Source organism: Aythya ferina (assembly GCF_964211825.1).
Source record: "Aythya ferina genome assembly, chromosome: 3".
In the NCBI taxonomy this organism is placed as follows: Eukaryota; Metazoa; Chordata; class Aves; order Anseriformes; family Anatidae; genus Aythya; species Aythya ferina.
Window position 1 is genome coordinate 16,050,935 of NC_140298.1, and position 24,716 is coordinate 16,075,650.

At 39.1% G+C, this 24,716-nt stretch overlaps 1 protein-coding gene across 3 annotated transcripts in view; it reads left to right on the forward strand.

Annotated features, from left to right (window-relative positions):
- Positions 1–24,716, forward strand: part of FSHR (follicle stimulating hormone receptor) — a 203,899-nt gene that overhangs the window by 100,854 nt on the left and 78,329 nt on the right. For 2 of the 3 annotated variants that reach the window (XM_084513090.1, XM_084513091.1), the window contains exon 1: positions 19,468–19,769. The exons of the other annotated variant lie outside the window; for it this stretch is intronic. In XM_084513090.1, coding sequence (XP_084369216.1) covers positions 19,585–19,769 — 185 coding nt within the window. In that variant the 5' untranslated portion in view covers positions 19,468–19,584. Of the gene's footprint in view, positions 1–19,467; positions 19,770–24,716 lie in introns of those variants that run through there. 3 annotated transcript variants of the gene reach the window in all.

Consider the following 24,716-nt stretch of genomic DNA (forward strand, 5'->3'; position numbering starts at 1 on the left):
AATGTTCTTTCATGCTAAGCTTGTAACTCAGAAGCACTTTTCTCCCCCTCTTAAGGCATAGAAGTTAAGAGGCATGTAGATACAGAGTTATGTAGAAAGTCTATGATAAACTTATTACTCTGCCTATTATTTATCAGAAACCTAAGCCAAACAGGATTGAAAGGGAGAAACACAAGATATCAAGGTATCAAGGTGGAGCACTGCTAATAGAATCCAAACATTTAAGAATATTTTTTTCTTGACCAAATGGTGAATTTGGTTATGCTGCATGTGCCTTTTTTTTTTTTCCTTTATTGCAGTTGTAGAGTTTATGTATATCTTAATATGTGAACTTTAAAAGGGGATCTACAAAAAAGGACAAAGTAGATGTTGACTTTTTTACTTGTGGACTTCTATAGATTTTGTGTTCAGCTAAGTTGCATGCATCTAGTTAAATTTGCAACTTTCTGGGTTGCCTGGAGAATTCTTATGCACTGTTCAACCTTTTATTTTGCTTTTGTTTGTTTGTTTATTTGTTTGACTATTAGAAAACTTTTGATACTGCTGTAATAGAAACAGATGTAATATATCAACATATAAAAATATAAGTTGTGTCAAAGTAGCACAAGTTGTCAGACCTATTCCCAAGCCTGACAAGAAACAGGGAGGTGCGGGTAGTCAGAGCTGATTGGAATTCATCATCTTCAACAACTGAAATCATTATTCCTAATTGTGGATAATCAACAAAGAAAAGAATTAAATATGCAGTTTTATTTAACAGAATGCTTTGAAGATGTATGGAATTCTTTGTGAATTATTCATGCCCTTTAAGATCAGAAACTTTGAAACAAAAAAAAAGGTAGGGAATTCTGCAGGGATGTGCCGGTTTAGAAACAAAGCAGCACTCCTTCTACATGTAAATGCAGCTGAAGTGGGACAGCTGTAATATCAGGGAAAAAATAAAATAAAATAATAAATCTTTGCTAAAAAGTTCGTAGCAATACAGTCGATCTTTTTTTCCGAAATTAAATTATTCATTTTGTCCTTGATCAATCCCAGTTAACATGTATTTGTGACTCTCAATTGTTTCTCTGTAACATAAAAGCAACTCACAGAGAAAAAAAGTCACACTTGGGGAAAAATAATCAAGAAAACCCTACCACAATGTAGCCTTCTCCATCTTATTGTCCCCACCAAGCATCTCTGATGAAATAATCCCTTCAATGACTTCGGCACTGGCAAGTAATTTAAATTTTCGCTGCCTCTCTCAGTACTTATTTTTAGGCTGTATTAGGTACAAAATTGAAATAAAAAAGGAAAGGAAGTATTGAAATATTCATTTGACTTGGGGTCACTGGTTGAACAGTAGTGGGTGTATTATGAACTGTCAGGTGAAGCCTTAGGAGGGACAGATGACAACTCTGTCACCTTATGCAAACTTCCACACACTCCCTGCTGTGGTCTGCACAGAAAGAGTAAAGTCAGAATTAATTATTAAATAAAATTAAAAAAAAAGATTTGTCTGCAAATAGAGTCCCTAGTTTTGCAGTCCAAACTGAAGGCAATTGGAATTCCCTAGTGCTTAAAATTGATCCTTCTTGTTTGAAGAACTGTGACTTTGTGGATTGGACAAATAGTCACTGGGGTACTTACTGTAGTATATGCTGAACAGTTTGTCATTACTGAGGAGGCCCAACTAATGGAGGCCTTACAGCTTGCTTTCAACTGTGATATTCTAGTATTTGTTTTTCCCTTACTGATAGAGAGTGCATTAAGCAAAGCGTTCTCCAGAACTGATATTTCTGTCTGGTTTTCATGGTGCTTTGGTGACTTTTGGATCATCTGCAGCAAACAGATTTCCTCTAACATTTTTAATTTATCTGAAACTTACATGCAAACTGTTTACGATCAGCATGTGGAAACAGAAATACTTCTGTGAATGTTCCTACAATCAGTTCTGCTTTCTATGTGTGTGTGAGATATTGGCATATCTCCTCTCATTCCCAAGGATGAACAGGAGAGGACACCCTGAACTATATAGGTGCCTCATAGGCATGGAAAGGAAACATGATGTGTCCGGTTACATGCTAATGCCAGGACATTTTCACAATACAGGTTGTAAAATGACAGTTGGCTGAGAAACTAAACAGAACATAAATGTGTTAATCTTAAAATACTTCTTTACCACTTGCTACTTCTTTCCAAAATATGTATATATGAAAAAATAGTTTGGTGGTAAGGTTCATACAAATGAAACTGTCTGAGCACTAAGCCATTTTTGGAATTACCACAGTGTGTCCCGTACCAGTTCGTTTCCATTTTACGTGCATGCAGAGAAGGTCAAACAGTGAATTAGCAGACAGCTTTGATGGTGCCAAAGACAACAACCTGCTTCAATACATTATCAAATAATAGACTATAAATAATGTACGCACTGAAATGCCAAGCAGCGAACAGCATTTCCACTGCTAAATAGAATCACCAAATTCATTAGAAACTGCTAACCCTGATGATGTATTTCTTCTGAGGAGTCTGAACATTAACTGTTTGTCACCAACCTTCCTTTTCTTTCCATCTCTTTATCAAATGTGCTCATTTTTGATCACATTCCCCCATTATGTGATTCTCCATTGAGCCCTTTCTCTATCATACAGAAGCTGTATTTCAGTCCATGTTCAGACCAATTCCATAACCTGACAGACATCCAAGGCACTAGCCAAGGCAGCTGTAGAGAAGCACCAAATAAGAATAAAAATGTTGATTACGCAAAGCTCAGGTGCAAAATGACCCCAGATTGGTCTGTCATCAGGGAGTGCTAATCCTTTTTGTGCTGGTTAGCTCCAGACCTTTCACAAGCAGATGATGGAGAGCTGACAAAGCCAGAGCTCTGCACACATCATATTACCTCCTAGCACAGAGACCTGCAGCCTGTGGGAGATAGGAACCCCAGTTGGCTAGGACTTCAAGCATCTGTGGTAGTGAGATGGTGTCAAGGGAAATGGAAACTAAAAGCATTAAAGATGTAAAAGACAGATTTTACTGACTTTTATTTTTATCTGTTTATTTTTGAATAGAGTAGTATTAAAGTAAATAAGATAGAGGGAAAAGAATTTTAAAGGGCTTTACACACTTTGCTTGCTTGTTCCTTATAAGTCAGTCCATGTTTCTGGCTTGGTTTCCATTACTTTGTAAATGGCAGCAAATTCTGTCCATCAGAATTTGAACCTTCTGGTTCCTGGCAGAGTCTTTCCTGGAGCTGAGCCATTTTCTTCCTGTCCTTCAATTTCCTTCAGCCTGTGCTGCAGTCCACCCACTCTGGAATGTTTGTCTTTGCTGCTATTTCTATTCTCTGCATGGTCACAGCCTTCTCTTCCAGAGCATACCCTGGTCTTCCCCAAGGAAGACATCTCCTCTCCCTTCAGAAGGTTTTGTCAAGTTAAGTCTCCTTACAAGAGCACAAAATGTAAGTGAAAACACCAGGACAGATGCTCCCCAATGAACCTGCTGTGTGATCTGCACAAGTTTATTTCTGATCTCACCAGCATTGACCACCAATGTCACAACCAGTGCCATCGCTTGCAGCATCTGTCATGTAAGTGAGCCAGTGTGTGGCAGTGGGCATTACATTTTAGTAAAAATAAGTATAATCCTATGCAAAATATAGGTGGAAGAAGAAGGATGTACAGCTGTACTGAACTGCAACTTACCATTCCCAATAGCAAGATTTGAGCACTTCAGTTTCAGGGAATGAAACCACCTCATTAGTGGTTGGATGCATTTTTGTGTGTTCAAGTCAAGGGAGTCTTCTAGAAGCTGAAGCATCCTTAAAAAGGTATGCTTTTATATCCAAGCTTATTTGTAAAACAGTTTGCAAAGGCTGTAGTCAGACAGTATTCTGCTAATGCAGTGGTTATACAAACAGGGACAAGTAGCATGACATATGCAAAATACCATCATCATTTATTGACAAAATGTTTCATCAACTCAATGGACTATGTATAAATTAAGCTAAAAACAAACAAAAACCAAAGTAAATATTAATGAACAAAATCCATAGTCTAGCGTAGCAGTGGGTTCCTGTTTAGGTCTGGCAGATAGCTTGAATAATAGGTGCATAGAAGGAAGGACTCAGAGGTATTTGCAGAACCCTATAGGGAAACAGTTATTCGTATACTGTTATATGGACTGCTATCAGTATGTAATTTTGCAGAGCCACTAAAGCTCAGTAAAGTCATTATCAAAGGATAAAAAGAATAAAGTTAAAATACATCAGAAGTACAGGGTATGAGACCTTTGCCTCTGAACATTTTACTTTCTATGCTGTTTTCTTTGAGGGGACTCTGCTGTTCCTAAAAGCATCTCTCTTCTTTACACGACTGCAAGCAGCTTTTAAGACAGATTAATCAGATTAATTCTTAAAAAAGAAAAAAAAAATCTTTTTTTCTGTTTGTGTTTTTTTTTTTGTTGTTGTTTTGTTTTTGTTTTTGCATTTTATCTGGATAATTCACTAAATGGAGTAATTTTGTTAAAGCCTCTAAGGCAAAGACAATTTGTGAATTAATTTCTCTATCAGCCTGAGAAAAGAAACCATCAAGAGAGCATTCCATGTCCTGTGGCACTGTGTTTTTGTGAGATGACATAAGGTCAGGGATACATATGTTTCATAGCTGAAGTTTGCTCTGATGGTTTGTAAGCTCATGATAATTTGCCAGTAATGTTGCTTAAGGCAAGCCTGTGGTAGTTTTGCCTCTTATTTCAGGTGGTCTTGCTTCCTTCTTCAAGGAAATATGAATCATTGGAGAAACATGTTTCTTTCCTTGTTTACTTCACAAGCCAAGAGACTGGAAGTCTTCTTTCAGTTACAGTTGCTCAAAAGTAGAAAGCTTAAATAAAGAATCATAGAATCATAGAATATCCTGAGTTGGAAGGGACCCTTAAGGATCATCAAGTCCAACTCTTGACACCGCACAGGTCTACCCAAAAGTTCAGACCATGTGACTAAGTGCACAGTCCAATCTCTTCTTAAATTCAGACAGGCTCGGTGCAGTGACCACTTCCCTGGGGAGCCTGTTCCAGTGTGCAACCACCCTCTCTGTGAAGAACCCCCTCCTGATGTCAAGCCTAAATTTCCCCTGCCTCAGCTTAACCCCGTTCCCGCGGGTCCTGTCACTGGTGTTAATGGAGAAAAGGTCTCCTGCCTCTCAACACCCCCTTACGAGGAAGTTGTAGACTGTGATGAGGTCTCCCCTCAGCCTCCTCTTCTCCAGGCTGAACAGGCCCAGTGACCTCAGCCGTTCTTCGTACGTCTTCCCCTCCAGGCCTTTCACCATCTTCATAGCCCTCCTCTGGACACTCTCCAAAAAGGATGAGGAAAAAGAAAATACTTTGAAGTACTTTCTCCAAAACAGGAGATACCATCCCCTGCCAGTTTAAGCCCCTAACTGAGGAATATTCTCAATCAAGTATCCAAGTTTAAGCATGAGCTGTCATTTTAATGTGCATGAAACAATTTAGATGCATAAAATTAGACATGTACTTGGCAAGCAATGATTTCAACTCTTAGTAATGAACCACTGTCCTTGCGTGAATTTGGAGGTAGTAGGGATATATGACTCAAGAGCTAACTACTAGAAAGTGTCTCTGATTTCTAGAATTACCAGTTTTAGAGTTTAGAATTCTATACAAGACAGTGAGCATATCAGAAAGACCTAGGAGGTTTAACTAAATACAGTATTCCAATTAACATAGCAGAATGTCCTCAGCTACTGTAAAAAGCTAATACTCTTTAAGTCAGGATTGGCCATTGTAGGGTCTCACATGCCTAAAAATGGTGACAGTGTGTATACTAAGAACCCACTATTCCGTCTCCAGGTGTGCTAATAAATGGATACCTAAAGAAGAAGAAAAGCAGGAAAAACTTATATGATGGAGAAAACTTACATACATGGAGATTTCCTAATTCTCTTCTTTCCAGCCCATTTAGCAACCCTAAATCATCTGTCTTCCAAGTAATTGTCCAGTCTTCCCTTGAATCAGTGTCAACTCTTGTATCCACAATATACTTCAAGAAAGAATTGCAGGGTTACACAAGTCTTTTGGTTTAGCTCCTTCTGAATTAATTTGATGCCCCTTAGGTCTATGAGTGGAGGAGACAGTAAAAAAAAAAAAAAAAAAAAAAAAAAAAGTCACTTCCAATCCAATTCTTATTTTGTAGATTTGTACCAAATTCTTCTACATCAGCTTTTTTCATAGCCTCTTTACTTTGATTCATGTCTCTCAGCTAGTTTTCTGTCCTGGTTGGAATAGTCCCATTTCTACCAAAGCTATTTGACTTCCTTAAAATCATTTGATGAGGAACTTAGTCAAAAGCCTTTTGGGAATCCAAAGAGGCTGCATCAGCTAGATCCTCGTTTTCTGCACATTTTTTGAGCATTTCAAAGCATTCCAGAGGATCTGAAAAGTAGGATTCTCCTTTATAGTTCCTCATATGTCTGGCATTTTTCTGTATTCTGTAATTTCATCCTTTAGAGTATAGTTTCTGATAATTTGGTCAGTGCTCCATCATGATTAAAGGCCTGTGATTCTCCAGGTCTCCCTGGGACCTTTTCTTTAGGGTTGACATTACAACCATTCTTCAGACTGGAGGAAGTTTTAAGTGGATACTTTAAGTGGATATTACCATTAATAATTCAACTTCATTATCCTTAAGTTCTCTTATACTTCCTTGGCAGCTGCCATTTGTTTCTTCCGATAAGTTACCACTCATCTGGAGCTTAAGTTAACCAGTGTAATTGTATTTTCTTCCCTCACAGCCTCTGATTCCTCTCAGCACAAAGTGGTCACCGTCACTGGTCTACTAGGGCAGTCAGTAATGAAGATGTCTCCTAACAGATATCCTTATTGCTAGAGGGTCTGTGGATGTGGTCCGATGTTACCACTTCACCCTCTGAAAACATCTAATCATTTGATACATCCAAAACATCCAGTGATGTTTCTTGGGCTAATCGTCCTCTACAAGCCTCTCTCCATCCTCTTCATGGTAGCAGCATTTAAAAATAAATGTAAGCCAGGTTGACTGCTGGACCTTTTTCTGCATCAGGCCTGACCTTGTCCCATGCTGTGCCATAACCAGTTTCCTCTGAACCAAGGTGACAGAAGTAGGCTGATCTGAAAAGCCATATACAGCTGGAGCTATGGAATCTATTGTTTCAAGCTTTTTTCAGAATGGGGTGGATCTGAATCTTTTAAATGAATATGGCACTCCAATCTCATTGTAGGATCTGAAGACTAAGCAGAAACAATGTTTACTCTTCTGCCTTGTTCTGCTGCCAGAAATATGCCACATTGCCCTCTGACGAATCACTTGGAGACAAAAAAGAAGAAAAGGGATAAAACAGGAGCTGTTTACAGATTCATGGCTTAACTTTGGTGCTGTCACCTTCATATAGGGCAGAAACATCACCTTCTCCTACACACATTGGAGAATTCACCCTGCAACAGCTGTGGTTTGTCAGTGATGAATACTGGAGTTCGCAGTAGGATGTGAAAGTGTGAATATTGGCCAGGATCAGCCCTGCAAACTTGTTCCTGCTGGCATACTGTATGACCATAAGTTGCATGACTTTCTGGTGCTCTGTCAGATGATGCTAGCTCGAGATTTGGCCAAAATCCAAATCCTATCTGAGGGTACACTTCAGCTTGCTTTCTGTTTCCCCCAAAACTGTAATTTCATAGACCTTTATGGTGGTTCATATATCATGGTTGTTATTCTTTTTTTCTTTAGGCACAGTTGTGCCTACTGTTATGCCAGTATGGTAAGGTTGCATAACCACCATGCAGAAGTGAAAGATTTCAGTTTCTTAGAGTTGCTTTTATTTATTTTTTTTTTTTTTCCCCACAATGCCTTCTTTAGTAATTTTCTGATTTTCTTTCTCATTCAAAACTCAGTTTTCTTCCCACAGTACAATGTCACCATTAGCATTTGGTAAAATCACTCCAAAATGTATTTGAATTGAGGTATATTAGGGTGACCAGTGGCTTAATGGCTCAACAATAAAATACTGCTTGAATAAGCTCATGGGCAATAATCAAGGTAAGAATAGATCCTCATCTTGTCTGCTGCAGTACCTGAGGTCCCTGCAGGCAGTCATTATTACAAGTTACTTCCATACACTATTTGGCCAGATAATGCCTTGCAATTAGGTCTTAAGAGTAAGCAACGGAAAGCTCTCTATTAAAGTTGATGATGCTAGAGCTTGGCAACATATCCATATCACCATTCTCCTAGATTTGTTGCCTTTTTGATGTCTCACTGTTGCTGCTCTGATGCAGGGGCAAGCTCTTTAGCCAGACTGCTGCAGGCCAAATCTTCAGCCATGGTGCTCTGTCATAGCTGCACTGAGGTCAAGGGAAATATGACCTGGCCTCTTGTAACTTACATTCCTTCATACTCCGTAATGTTAGTTGTATCTCATTGGTACTTTTTCATTTCAATTATTGTCACATTCATCTTCAAGTGGTATAAATAGTGTGTCAGCATTAACTCAAGGGATCCGTTATTGGAATCTGGGCTGCTTCATGTTTTTTGCATGGACAATAAAATGTTTATAGGGTCTGTGGGGAATAGCACAGAAACAGCAAACCCTGAAAGTATGGTGAACGTCAGTCCAGTCTGGGAAGATGTCTTCACTGTTCCATATGGTTTCACTGTCATGTGTGGAGTGGCCAGACAGCATAAAATAGTCCCCAGCACTAGCTGCATAGCTGAGCAGATGGAAACTGCTTTTGTCATGCAGGGTAGAAAATAAGCATAACTGGCTAAGGACAGCACTGCATACCCAGCTTTCACAGATTATGGTGGGGTGAGGAATCTCTAACAACTGGGATAGAAAGTTGATTTTCAGCTGTCCTGCATTCAGTAAGAGGGCATCAATATGTTGCCATGAGTATTCTTTGAAACTATCAAAGCTGCTGTGGTATGGGAGGGTGCAAAGTAATTTGCTTTGTTTTCAAACATGCAACAAAAATCTCCCTGAGGCTGGGAACACAGTACTTTCTCTCCAAGGGCACACCACACATTATTTTGCAAACAGAGGCAAAGCCATTTTAGCCATATGCCAGGCCAATCAGAAGTTATATGAGCAAGATTGGTTCATTGGGTTGCTGTGCCTGAATAGTTGTCAGCTTAGTCCAAAAGGTTGGGTTTGTTTTTTTGTTTGTTTGTTTTTCTCTTAGCCAGATGTAACATGATAGGATGTGTCATGAGTAGACAAACTGTATTATACTAAACCATTTTGTGTGAGTCAAAAGGATACAGAAAACTGTAGCAGAGGAATGAAAAAAATGAAATGTTGGTGGAGCATGGCTTTAAATTTTGCTTTGAATTTACAGTATTCAATAGATTTATATTTTGGAGAAATATTTAACACTTTTCTCCTCTGACCCCTCAGTGAGCCATGCTCCAGCATTACCACAAGGGTGATAGCAGCCTGAAGACTCTTTCTGAGTGGAAGACATAATCTGTTAAGGTGTTTAGATAGGGAGGCTATGGAAATATTTTAGCACTTTTTTTCAACCCAAAAAAAAAGGTCAGGATGTTCTGATACACTGGCCAGGTTTTAATCTATGTAACTATATGCCTCTGTGGACTTCAAATGTGGCTTGTATAGTTTGGTTGAATTCTTTGAAGAACACCTAAATACTATGTAAATATCATGTCTAATGACGATTTAGAGACAAGGGAAAGATTGGATGTTGACTAGAACGTGAGCGGGAACCTCAGCACATCTCTGCCCTTCCTCAAGCTTCCCAATGGATGTCAATGAAACTCCGTCTACACAAGGAGTCAAATTTTAACTGTACATGCAGAGTACAGTGCAAGTACCCAAAGTGACAGTGGTTAAGCTAGGGGAGACCAGGAGTCATATGTCTGGTATTGCAGAGTGGACTCTGGGGACCTCTGCTCAGCTTCCTAGTGAATCCACCCACCAAGCGTGGTGGTTTTACCCAGCTGGACAGCCGAGTTCCGCCACAACCAGTCTCTCACTTCCCCTCCTCAAATGGAAAAAGGGTGAAAATAAGATGAAAAGGGTTCAAGGGTTGAGATAAGGACACAGAGATTACTCAACAATTATTATCGCAGCCAAAACAGACTCAGCATAGGGAGATTAGAGAAATTTATTACCTGTTACTAACAAGCTAGAGCAGTGAGAAACAAACAAAAACACCTTCTCCCCAGTCACCCTCTTTGACTTCCTCCTCCCAAGTGGCACAGGGGAATCAGGAATGGGGGCTGCAGTCAGTCCTTGATGCTTTGTCTCTGTCATGGTCACTCTCTACCCTTGCTCCATGTGGGGTCCCTCAATTGGGATGCCATCCTTCCCAAACTGATCCTGCGGGGGCTACCCACAGGCAGCAGCTCTTAAAGAACTGCTCCCACATGGCTCTGTACCATGGAGTTCATCCATCCCCCAGGAGCAAACTGCTCCAGCACAGGTCCCCCATGGGTGGGCGTCAGCTCCCCCCAGGCCCCCTGCTCCTGCGTGGGCTCCTTTCCACGGGCTGCAGCTCCGGCCCGGGGCCTGCTCCTGTGGGGGCTCTCCATGGGCCGCAGCCTCCTCCAGGCTACATCCACCTGCTCCATTGGGGGCTCCTCAATGGGCTGCAGCGTGGAGATCTGCTCCATGTGGGACCCACGGGCTGCAGGGGGACAGCCTGCTCCACCAGGGGCCTCTCCACAGGCCATAGGGGAACTGCTGCTGTGCACAGGAGTTTCCCCTTTCTTAAATCTGTTCTCACAGAGGCACAAACAACATTGCTCACTGGCTTGGCTCTGGCCAGTGATGGGTCCCTTTGGAGCTGGCTGAAACTGGCCCTTATCTAACATGGGGCAGTTTCTGGATTCTTCTCACAGAGGCCAGCCTTACACCCCCCTGCTACCAAAGCCTTGCCATGCAAACCCAATACACCAGGGTGTGCTATAAATTTCTCTGACCCTAAACCGGATGCATCTGTAAAGTGACACTAGAGCTCTTTCTGTACCTAGAAGTAGGGATAAAAATCAATATTAGAATTTTGCAGTGCTTTATTAACATGATAACGAAGGCTATAAAAGTACCCGAGTGTGATGGAGAAGATTGTTTTTCATCACCTGTAGAAACTCATTAGTCCACCAGCTGTTTCATTCCTTGCATTAAGAGCAACAGCAGGACCTTATTGTTCTCCTCCTCTCACAAAGAAATGTGACTGACCTCCTTACCATGTGCTGAGATCACTTGCAGGCAGATGAAGAATGAGCCTCTCCGCCACCTTCCATGCAATAATCTGCTTCCTGGCAGAAGAGGTGTCAAACAAAAATTACTGCAAGGAAGCATTTATCACTGCATAGTCCTATAGCACCAATTCTAGCTTGCTGACACAGCTGGAACCTGCTCCTTGTTTAGACATGCCCAACTTTCCTTTCAGTGCTTATTTGCTTGCATTTAAATGTGAATGTCATTTTTCATTATTTTATATGCTAATGGACAGATTCTGATGTTTTTAAGCCACGTTTGTCAGAACCTTGTTTCAAAAATAATTCTATTAGCTCCAGTGGACCTGGGGGAGTACACTTGAATAGCAGTGGAGGAATCCCAGCAGGAAGAGCAAGGAAAAGTGAAAGAGGAAGACAGCTGCAAGAGATTCAATCACTATTTAGATTTTAATGTAGCTCTACATCAGGCATTGATTGAAGTTTGTTTTTTTGTTTAATTTGCTGTAAAAGCCTCAGCCAGAGTAGGAAGAACCTTGTTTGCCCTTCTAGGGATGCCTTAAAACACGGATGCAATATTCATTCTCACTGTATCATGTTAAAAAAGACTCCATGATTCTTTGGCTCCTAATTATCACCTCAGGCAGCTTATTTAGCCTACCTGCAATGAAGGCAAGAAGTATACAACATACTGTAACACTCACAAAGTAATTGGGCCACTTTCTAGCCTTCCTCTATCAATATTAATAAACTGCACTAATTGCACAATGCTTTCTTTTTTATCCTTTTTCTAAACCTGCTATAGGGATTTGCATCTTCTTTAGAGGCCTTAACAGATGTTAATTTGTATTCTTGTCTTTGTGGTGTTTTGTTTGTCTTGTTGGGTTTTTCTTGTACTAAGTGCCAGAAAAAAATGTGTTTCCTAAAAGGATATTTAGTGTCTTTCATGTATCAGCCTGGGCTAAGCTCTTTCTTTTCTCATGCAGAGGTGGTTTCTCCTAAGATGTATGAGGTCAACAAAAGAGAAGGTATACATTGCAACATGACTTGAAAATAAAAACAAAAGTAGAAAGTTAAGTGATCTATGGTATCTGTCAAGATATTTCCACTTCAGACATCTTTACTATATTTCAGTGTTTGAAACGCTCATCCAGTTTGAAAGAATTTCAGCAAATCTAGTTGCTCTGGCCAAGCCACAGGTTGTCAGTTCTGTCCATAGGCAGGTCATAAGTATTAGAGGAGTTAAGCAAGTTTTCCCTTTATGGATATCTCAGCACTTCAATCCTTGAAATTCCTCGTGTGTGTTCTGCCAGGCTGCTCTCTTTCAATATTAGGATATGGTAATTACATTACATGTTATGGAGGCATCATTAGGATAATTTTTTTTTTAATTCATTTTATTTCATAATAAATTGTACCTGAAAGTATTAATGAATTCTTGAATTTCAATAAGTAAGACATTCAAGTTTGCTGCTAAACTGCATGGTTTTCTGGATGGTAGGCTCATGAACTTGGAAACAGTGGGCAGGAAGCATTGCCAGGCTATTTTTTCATGGATTAAAGACTAATGGCTGAGAAGGATATTGTAACCATGCTCAAAAACAGCTGACAATATAGGTTGGAGGAAAAGCATGAATAGTTGGCCTCTATTTTGTTTTCTGAGCCATAAATAGGATAACAAAAAAAAAAAAAGATCAGGTAGCAAGGGACATCAGGAGGTGTCCAGTCCCATTTTCTGCTCAAAGCAAGGTCAGCTGTGAAGTCAGGCCAGGTTGCTCAAGCATCAGGTCTTTAAAACCACCAAGGAAGCAGACAGCACAACCTCTCTATTGACCTGTGCCACTGCTTGAATGTCCTCAGGGTTTGTGGTCCAAGGTTCAGGGCTTTGCATTTGTCCCAGTTGAATTTCACCACATTCTTGTCAGGCTGTTTCTCCAGTCTGTCTAGGCTCCTTGGAAACCGGAAATTAGATCCTTAATTCCTGTGGAATTTTAATGAGGTTTAGGTACACAAGTTTTCTGGTGTCTTCCCATTTAAACTATTCCTCTACAGATAATAACATGAACAATGGGTTGTTGGTATTCTTATGGATATGTCTATCTTTTGCTACAGTTATGCAAGGTTTCTCTTGCCTCACACCTCTGGCCTTCAGATACACTTTGCTGATGGCGAAAGGCAACAAAGAATACATCGTGCAAAGCTAGGCAGGCTTCAATGCTTCTTGTGCATTATTTTGTTCTAGTAAAACCGATTCACAGGCTGTGCAAAGTAAAATTACTTGCATAACTAACTGTGCTTTTGCAGACAAATGAAAGAAACCTAGTAGATGGGCTGTACCTTATTATTGACTGGGGATGAACAGACTCAAGCCTGGAGAGTATTAGATGGGGTGGCAAGGCCTATTCTTTAATTTCTGTGTTGCCTGTTGCATAAGATTTCTTCATTCCTAAAACACATGAAGTGCTTATATTTTTAGGCTGCCTCTGAAAAATCATGTAGATGAAAGGCTGGGCAGGAACTTGTCCACCATCAAAGCCACAGAAGTATCAGGCAGAGTGAAGTAGTCATAATTCCCTTGCCCCCTAGATCATAATGCAAGATCATAATTCTCACTGCAGGAAAGCATCAGCAAAAATGTTAGAAGTAGGTGAGACTTTCATGCTGAGAGGAGTCATTCCCTAGTTTAAACAGGTAGACAGCAGATGCTAATTAGGTTTTAAGGTGGGGCAGGGAGGCAACAATAACAGGAGGGAAGAAGTAAGCACAATGCACTTGGTTATTGCTTTATTACATGTAATGCTGTACTGCATGCAGCTCTGTGGTCTGCACAGGTGCTATTTAGTAAGGGAATTGAGCACGGTCAAGTTTTGAAGCCAAAGGGCAGGGGGTCACAAACATCTGTGTGAGACTAATTCCATACAGTTTTTTATCCTTTCTTTATACCAGTGTTTCTTCTCTTCTTGAGTGAATGCACTCCCTCTTGTGGCTCATTTACTATCTCCGTTTCATTTCTTTTTCAGTTAAGGCTGCATGCAAGCAACTGGCTAAAAATTGGGAGAGCTATAATGTTATGCTTTTATTCAGCTAGCTTAATGTTTTATGTTCTCAGCACTGAGGGCATAAATAAAGTTTTGTTACCATAAAAGTCAGTCAAAGAAACTCTCTAAGACTCAATTTGGAGTTTTAGAAAAGAGGCATTCTTTGATTGTGGCACTGGACACACGGGACCACCCCACCTAGTGTGCATGCTGAATTGTTCAAGCTACAGGGGTTATATGCTATTGGATTATACATATTTATTAGATTTCCAATACATTATTAACATATTAATATAATTTCCTGTAACTCATTAACATACGTAAATGTCCTTGATGCACATGCATTTGTTTCTGCTGGTGGTCTTTGGAGGTCTTCTGGTTGTGGTAGATAGTCTTGCCACTGTGTTCAGTGGCTGAACCCAGTTCTTGCGCATGCTCAGGTCATCTCCTTCTTCCTTATCTTGTTGTTTCAATTTAGACATGCATACTAGGCTAAGTCATTTATATATCCAAGGCCCTATGCATACCATGAGTTCCTCACTGCTTCTTTTCAGACACATCCTCCAGGTCTGAGTTATCTTGCCCCCCCTCCCCGATCCTGAGATACAATTCTTCATGGTCTTACAGATAATGCTGACTAATTAGTGAGTAAGGTAGCACCAGAGATTTCTAGACTTCCTTCTATGCAGCTAAACATAGTAAAGGTTTGGCCTATCTGTTCATAAAACATGTCAGATTTTGTTCTATTTGTCTATCAGGGAGAGAGCTAGTCCTTCTGACTCCGTATCTGTCTAGCCATTCAAATGCCTTTTAAAATAGTCTCCATTCATAAAAATAAATAAATAAAATAAAACTTAAAAATAACAACAAAACCTATTCAAAAAGAAAATTTCTGAGATGAAAAAAATATATATATCAGGTAAATGTTTTGTTGGCCTCAGTGACCCACTCTTTTAAAACCCAAGTTGATCATTCACAAAAGGTAAATCAATGATGTGTCCAACTCCCTCTTATTATTTTCCTCTTATTCTCCTTTGTCTATCTGTTATGTCTCACACTAAGTTTTTCAGGGCAGAAAATGCCATTTTCTGATCATAACACAATAGGAAAATAAATGTCATTACTGCCTGCAAAGCCTACAGAAAAAAAAACGTGCTGGAAACCATCAAAGAGTGAAAAATCTTCACTCTGAATTATGAACTTCTTTTGGATGTGGTTTGCATGTCATCTGTTCATACAGGCAATTTATTTGCCTGAATATTTTATAGAACAATTATAATTGAGGAAAGCCAATCTTACAGTGGTATTCAGTAATTAAACACTATTCTGAGACTAGGAAATATCATTAGAAAGAGTGTTTACTTAATTAGATATCATGTTATGTTTCAAAACAGAGAAACACAAGCAGAAACTGTTGCAAACTTGCTTGCTTGTAGGTTGATGTACTCCAATATTCAGTAAACATTCTGCTGTACAAGAAAACACTTTCCACAGCTCCAGAAGTTATATTTGGGTGCTGAGTTGACCATGTCTTTGCACTGCAGTGGAAGGACTTTGAGTTATTTTGGTGTATTTGAGGCAAGTTTAGTTAGGACAAGAGGTAAAGAGCTGGGATGTTTCCTTTTACTTCTCGTTGTATACCCAACAATCCAGGTGACAGGCACCTTGGTCAGTGGGTGGCATCTACAAAACACCTCAGTTCCTTTAGGTCAGTGCTTGCATAATTAGGCCAATGCTAATTTAGAGGCCAATCCTATTAACCAGATTCATTTACTACTGTCTTTAAAAAGAACTCTCAGTGACCATATAACACTGAATTAACTGTCTATCCCAGAACTCATCTAATTACATAATTTACAATATCATTGTTGAGTTTCTAGCATAATTCACTTGATTGCATGTTTGTTGCTACAGTGCATCAATTTGAGGAAATTTCTGTTTCCTTACTCGGGAAAACAGTTTACACTCTCAAGACCAATTTGCCAGCTGGAGCATAGTTCTTCTACAAAAGGATGCAAAGGCTCCTAGAAATATCTGAAGGCATCATCATCTCTGCATTTATACTTTTGCTAGTATGTATGTCAGTGATGACACATCACAATTAACTATCTGCATGAAAGGTCCTTACTCCTAGCATCTGAGCGTCTGAGGCTAGCAGAGTATGCTTCTGGAGCACGTCTATGAAGGTGTTAGTTTGCCCCCTCTGTTGCTTTGAACAAGCTACTGAAGAAAAAGTAAAAAGCCCTGTGGTGACGTAAAGATGCAGGACATATATGTGACTAGCTTTAAGTAGCTAGTCACAATGGATCTCCTTTCATGGTTCTTTGGGTTCCCAGGCATGTTGTTTATTCTACCATGGTGCTCAGGAAGGGCTTGTGAGTCCAGCCACCCCAGGAAGAGACCAGGAGATATCTTGGCTTTTTTTTTCCTCCTTTTCATGGGTTTTCATCCTGGGGGGAGACGATTGTATTCCTGAACTGGTAACACAACTGTAAAGGGAGGATCATCACCTGATTGATTAATCCAGGGGGCTTTAGTGACGTGGCTGTACGTCACTTGACAATAGAGAGCAGAAATTTGGAGAGAAATACCTGGTTCATTGAATTTAATGATAACTGGATATTTCCCTCAGTCTTACCTCCACAGTATTTTGACAGAACCATGGGTTTAGGCATTTTTATATTATTGAATAATCAGCATCTCACCTGTTGTAAATGAAAGTGGAGCAGTGTGTACCACACTGATAAAAATGCCTCACCAAACAAAAACAGGAAGGAGAGAACCTCCCTCCAATTTTTCTTTATTAAACTCATAATTTGTTGCTGGGCATGACCTGATGTTTTAAGATGTCTCCTTTTCACTAACTGTTTTAAAATAAAGCACACTTGGCATAATTTTGAAAGTCATTAATAACTGAAAATATCCCTAGTGATATTTTTTAATCTCCTGACTTGTGTATACAGAAAAATTGTTACTGTGATCTGGAACAAATTTTGTAGTTTGATATATGAAACCCAAAGTTAATCAAATTGCTATGTCTTCACATTTGTCCTATTTATTTTGACATTCGGAGAATGTTACCACTTTTTAAACTTTGTTATAAATATTACTATCCATTTCATCAGTATAACATGACCATTTATACTGATGTATTTCAGAATGAAGAGATATGGCTTACACTCATTTGTAAACAAATGAAAATGTGCCCTGTATATTACTGAGGTCTCATTTTTGGTGGGTTTTCTTTTTTTTTTTTTTTTCGTGTTTTTTTTTTTCTTCTTTTTTTTTTTTTTCAGCTGACTTTCAGTCTGTAGCTGCAAAAATGAAGATTTGCTATTGAAAAAAAAACAAACAAACAAACAAACAAACAGAAAACCTAGTATAAGTTGTCTTCCTGGCATTCACTTAAATCATGAAGGGTCTAGTTAGTTGTTCATCTTTCAGTGGAATGCAGCTCTTTTTTTTCACTAAATTGGAATTTGTTTGACCATAAAACTTACTCCTGCAGTTTTCATCCCATTGAACATGAAGGAAAGTAAAAGTTTTGCTCATTAAAGAAGATCTTGTAGGTCTAAGATATTTCAAAGGAAACAATATGTATATAAAAGTCTTTTCCAACCTAGATGATTCTGTGGTTCTGTTCTATATATTCTATATTTCATATACTTATATATGAAAAGAACAAGGAAAAAATCATTTTTTTTTTTAGCAATCACTCTGATTCTCATGACACTTACTTAAGATGGCTTAACAAAATGGACTCTATTTTACATATATAGCTAATTTAATGCTCTTACAATTCATTACAAGCCTACCATTGTTAGAAAGAGATTGTCATTATTTTTTTAATAACTTTTTCTGTGTAAATATCACTCTTCTCATCCTGAGTAGGCTTGGGTGACTGGGGGAAAACAGCAAATATTTGGTAAAATTATGGTAACAGTTAAGTTAACTTAAATAATTAGTTGAGTTATTTTTTAAACTGAATTAACCCCACTCAGAAATATGTATATTTTGGTACTTATTTTAAAGGTGAGAATGGTGGAAGTTTTTCTATCAGCTCCTTATAGAGAAAAAGATGCTCTCTTGTGTCTCGTTAGCTTTACCTACATTTTTGATTATGGAGGAATTGGGGGGGGGGGGGAGAGGAAAAAAAAAAAAAAATTAACAGCTACTTTTAACAAGATTACAATCTTTACAAGCAATCTGAATAACTGAGTGTGAGTCAATTTCAGCAGTTAACCATGGAAATCCATCTACTGAGTTTACTTATCAGGCAAGCAACTTAACAGCTGTGTGTGTCTGAAATAGCCATTTACAGACTCAAACAAACAAACAAAAACTATGTATCTCTAAACTCTCATTTCAAGTGTCTTCTAGACAAATCCTGGTTCCAGATGACAGACTAGTGCAGAATGACAGAGACAGGAAAGAGTTAGTAAGGTCCCTTCCACAAGGATTAATATTTGTAACAAGAAAGATAATTTTACTCATTCAACAAGTAAATAGATAAGGTCTCAAAAATGGGATTCTGTGTCCAGGCCTTATGATGATGTTCTTGAAGCTAGTTTCCTCCTGTTGTGTCTCAAATCTGTTAATTTTCCAGATGATGAAATTAGGTTACTGGTCTCCAGGGACCACTTGGGTTGTGGCATTTTCTCTCTCTGTGTTCATTTAAAGGTGCCAAGGAAGAAAGGGAAAGAATCAGAAAGTGCATGTAGAATAATCACAGTTAAAAATAAAGGTGTGTTATTTAGCTCTAGCTTCAGTGTTATATAGCTTTTAATCAAATTGATTATATACTTTATAAAATACAAATACACACACATATGTATATATTTACCTAGGAGCAACGTAAAAGCAGGGACTCTTGGATCCATGAAGGGAAGCACAAATAGTACCTCTCCTTCCGTGGCAACAGTGCCTAGAATCTAGGACATGAAAATACTTTTTTTTTCCTTGTCTTACCAAGTAAAACATACAAAAAACCATAGCTGAGATGGAAGGCCCCTTTTCCAGTGTAGATATGCAGTGCATCAAAAGCACTCTGGGGCCTGTGATTTCAATGACACTTACAATAGAAAGTAATATTATAAAATAAATATTACAAAAATATTATAATATAACTTTATTATGGAAAGCCATCACTTCTCTCCATCCCAACAGCAAGTCCATAAAGGATTTCTGGCAATGAAGTGAAACTTGCTTAGAAGGCCTCCCCTACAAGTCACGTGCTTCGTCTCAGCTTTTAGGGCGGATCTTTGATGCAGGGAGTCTCTCTGAGTTGCATCGTGAGATCTTCACACTCCTTCCTTCTAGATGGAGGATAAGGGGGCAGATGTGAAGACAGAGATGTTCTTGGTTCTCACATGCTCACTGATTCTCCTGGCAAGCTGCTCCAGCTGCCAGCACCACACGTGCCACTGTGCAGGCAGGATTTTCATCTGTCAGGAGAGCAAGGTGGTCCAGCTTCCTCGGGACATCCCCACCAATGCCACTGAACTGTAAGTGAGGAGAGGGAAGGGTTGTGAGTAGCAGCCTTCTTGCTGGCTTTCAAAATAAACTGCTGCCAAGGATCGGGTTTGGAGGGATCACTGGGGAAATTTACTCCAGCTGTTGGAAAAGCACAGAGCTTCCTCTGACACTCACTTAATTATGGCTTGAAGCTCCTCTCCCTCACTCTTATCATGCTCACTTTAAAATCTCTGTTAAGAAAAGATGCAATATGGTATAATGCAAAGTGCAGAGTACATTTTAAACAGGATTCCTTGGTACTGTAACAGTAACTTGAAGTATTAAGTCTAAGCTTTCTTTACAGCTTACTCTCACATTGTCAAAGCACATAGTACAACTTGTCTGCCCCAAACAACTTGGTGAGCATTTCTGTCTGTGCTGGAGGAGCTTTCAGAAGCTTTGGGCTTATTTGGCAAGAAGTAGTTTATTGTTTTTTGTTTGGAAATCATGAAGGCATTAAAGAAAGGGCTGCAATGAGGTTCAGAGAGTGACTCTCCTCTATCAGAGGAGCAGCATGACTGAGTTGAAGAGAGTGAACCTTGTAAAGATACAATATTGTGCTACTCAGAGAAGATTTTTTTTTATCTTAAAGCTTCTTTTTGCTTTCCATAAAGTAACATGAAGAATATTGTATGGCAGCTGTTTTCTGTGTCACTAGAACAGGCCAGCAAGAAAACTCATGCAATGTCAAGCACATAACTGTGCAAATGATTGTTTTCTTTTTTCTTTTTTTTTTTTTTAAAGCAATTTATATTGCCCATTGCCTACACCCACAGGTGTCTGGCATCATTAGGACCTAACACAAAAAAAATGAAAGGAGTCATCCTTGGTAAACCCTTTTATTAATAACTAGAGAGGCAAGTTTGGAGGGAGGACACAAGGAGGAATTATATGTCCCTGTCTGAAAAATATGTCTCTATAAATATGTCCGTATCCTGACCTTACAGACCATATATATCCTTGGTTAACGTCCCACAGTTTTCCTAGCACAGAAGTTTTGTTTCATTCAGAAGGAGTAGTCATTATGCTCACTGAATAAGCAGGCTGTGGTGAAAACTTGAGAAAAATGCCTGAATTAACCACATAAGGTCAGTAAAAGTTTAAATCATTCTCTCAACTAGAGGGAAAAAATAATCCATCTGTAATTTGTGTCATCTAAATCTTGGGTAAATTGTGCTCCAGGCACACACTGCTAATTTTGTTTAATTTTGCTTTGATTGTTTCATTAGATTAGACAGGTAAGGGTTGCCTTCCAGGGATTTAAAAAAAAAAAAAAAAAAAAAAAAAAAACTTTATTTTTGCAAAGAAGTAGAATTTTAAATCACCAAAAACACCTGCTGGTAAAATGGGGTTTGTTTCCAGTAGATTCTTGTTAACTTCTCTAGGGTTTTTTCATGTTGCTAATGTGCTGGTTCTTTGGCACAACTGTGTGTTCCCTGAGACAGGCTGACTACAACATGATGTGACTGTAAACAGCAGCTGAATTCTTTCTTCTTGCAGTGTTGTATAAATATTGCAGTTTGAATCTCTTGACTTGACTCTCTTCCCATTTACACCAACTTTTGTTTCCTCAGGGGGCAATTTTTGTCCCGTCAAATCACTATAGCCCTGGAATTAATTTTAGTATACCTTAAGAATTTGTCCGTGAAAACTCTGTAGATTCTAGTGCTAATGTGGCAAAAAAACAGATGCATTAGCTGAGGAGTTTTAAAGTGACAGATAAACCTTAGATCCCCATTCAAGGTTAAAAGGGTTTTCTGGAAAGGTGTTTTCCTAAACTGAGTACCCAGTGGGTTGTTTCAGCTGACTGAAACAGACTTTGCCACTCCAGATGCTGTTGCAAATGCACTGTTGGTAGCAGAGAATAAGATCTCTTCGTGTTTCTTCCAAACACCTCAAGGAGTCAAAAGGGTTTTAAAACCAGTGTAGCAACGTGAGTGTAAATGGCAGTGGCATCGAAGGATCCTCTGTAGGACATGCGCACAGATTTCTCCCTGCCAAGTACAGCTCCTGCAAGGTGCTTTTTTCACTTAAGAACTCATTCTGAATGTGCTGGATATGGTTTATGGTTAGACATACGTGTGTGTGTCTGTGTTAGTCAGCATTCTTGAAGCTCTTCACCTTCTATGAGAAGGTGGTCTAGACAGCTTTCCTAAGCTACCCTAGTGCCATTTAAATGATGAAAAACATGCCAATGAAAGCATTGGAGAGAGAACAGAATAAGTCTCAAGCACTTCTGTTTCTGTGCGTTTCTGTTTCACTAAAGATGTTTAAGTTGGGACCGTGTATGTGGCATTACTAAGTACTATGTTACTTAGTAAAAAATCTCAGTATAAAAACATTGTCCTCACAGAACCACCAGCTGTATGCTGTACAGCAGCGCAAAGTTCACACTCTTGATACAAGAGCTGGGGCTCTGCTCCTGACTGGATCAGCACCTGCTTTGGCAAGGATGGCACAAAGGGAAGAGGGGTTTGATAGAAGTAGGTACTGAAATGACTGTGAGAAATTCATATGTCTGTGACTTAAAGTACTGGAGACAAGTCACGAGAAAAAGGAGGCCAAAAGTTGAGATGGAAAGCTTAGGATCATTTGTGTCAGTGTATTATTAATCACCATGGGGGGAGGAGGGTTCAACTAATTATGGCAGTTCAGTCCTTGAAGATTTAAAACAGTTTTTAGGAGTCAGTGTTAATCTTAGCAGTCCATTCTTATTCACTGAGATTTTATTTAGTCATTGGAGATCTTAATTAGAGAAAGTAACGTAAACAAAAATAACTTGTTCTCAGAATAGAAGGGATCTTTCCTAAGACTTAGCAAAGTACTTTAAGCAGAAATGTATAAATTTCAACTGGGAATCAACTAGAAATGCCAGGAAAAGCTTACTCATCTCTTACAGCACCCTTTCTTGCTTTTGGGTTTCTCATCTGAGAAGAGCCTTAAACCATTCTTACCCCAGGGAAACAGGGAGCAGTACACAGCAGTTAGGGGCACTCATGTGGGCAGTATAATATACCTCTTTGACAAAATAAAGCATCAGTACAAGGCAGCTTTGTAAGGGAAGTGGGAAAAGGCTGCATGGTCCAATTCTACTTGCAGTTGGCAGAGTTATTAGTGAGACAAATATCAATATCAGTGTTTTATCTGCATCCTGTAATTAATGCTATTATAAAAAAGTGCTATGAAATCAAATTTGGTCATACTGCTTTCATTATAAAGAGAAACTGTCTCCAACTCATTTAATTTCCTGATTTGCTGCTGCTCCTAAAGGTTGCTGTTTTGACAATTAATTCTCCTTAGCTGATACAAAAGTGAAGCAGCCCACAGCAGCAGGGAGATGTGGACCAGTAAATACCTTCTGCTTCCCTGTATTCAACACCATGGAGATGTTATAAGAAACATCTCTTGAGAATGGAGGCTACTCAAAGAAAGCTTGCAAATATGTCACTCAGATAATTAAAAGTTCCCTTGTGAGCAATAGTTTAAAGTGTTAGCAAGCCAGAGGCTTCAGCAGGAGAATGGTGCCAGTTTTGGAAAGAAGCAAATAAGGTGATTGAAATAATTGACAACAGAAATGGTCAATCATTTTGCACCCATCCAAATGCTGCCTGAGAGAGAGGAAAATTGCAGGTAAAACAAATAAGGCCTAGGACTGGTCATATGGTGTTTTGTATTTTACAATACCTTCACCAGCTTCACTAACCAGTTCTGCCATTGATGGAGCAGTTTAGATGTATGTTATGCAGAAGATTTTCTCCCAAGAATCTGCAAACTATAAACAGTGGTATTTTTTCTTGCCCTTTGCATAGGTGTTTTTGTACAACTGCTCAAGGATATTTATTTTAGACTATCAAGTCAAGGCTGGGTAGATGTCTGCCCACTAGAACAGTGGCTGCCTTGAAATAGCAAGTTCTTTGTTATGAACTAAATGAGTCAGATGTGCTTCCCCGAGACACAAGCTACAAATGATGTGAACAGTAGCTGCAACGCTGTCAAAGACAGCTGCAATTAGAATTTTTTATGCTTTCACACACACAGTTGAAAGCACATTGAAACCTGCAAGCAATTACAGCTCTTACTCAGGTGTTTATACTGGAGTACTAACCTTAATATAAGACAGACAGGGTGATGAAGACAAGCTAATGAAATGAAGACCCATGAAGCTGTCAAATACTTATGTTACAGTAGTTAATTATATAGTTAATCAATAAATCCATGCATTATCAGAAAGGGATGGAAAATATTTGCACTGCAGAGCACATTCAGAGTATATTGCATGCTATCTAAGACTCTTTTTTCCCTTTTAAGCAGCATTGCTTCTACTATCAGTGTAGGAAAAAAAAAAAAAAAAAAAAAAAAAGTCTGTAGTGTTAAATTCTTCTCTTTTCAAATTTATGACCAGTTCATACTTTGAAGCAGAAAGCTATAGAACTTGGTGTATGATCGCTGGCTGTATATTGCCTGAGAGGTCCAATGCTTATGTTGGATTCTGTATTTGACATTTTCACTGTGAGGATAAAAAGAAATAAGCAGAGCATAACAGAGAATAAAGAAAAGCCCAAGGAAGGAAGTGACACTAAAGAAGGATAATAAACTCTGCAGGGCAGATCCTCAGCTAGTATAAATCGCCAAGTGTATATCTCTATAGAAACATCCAGCTTCTACAGCTTTAGAAGCATTTTAAGATGAGGCGGTGCACTGTGTGCAATACGAGGGGCTTTGTGCTGCAACCCACTCTGCTGGATTACTCATTGTACTGTGGCAATAAATACATATGCGTGACTTTCACCTGACTTACAGTGACTGAGATATATGATCTAGTCTGAAGATGGATCGGTGTGTGCACGTATCTTTGAAATGATTCATATTCATGTAATGTATCTTTGAAATGAAAGTGCATTCACTTAAAATGCAATGACATGTATATGACTTGTTAA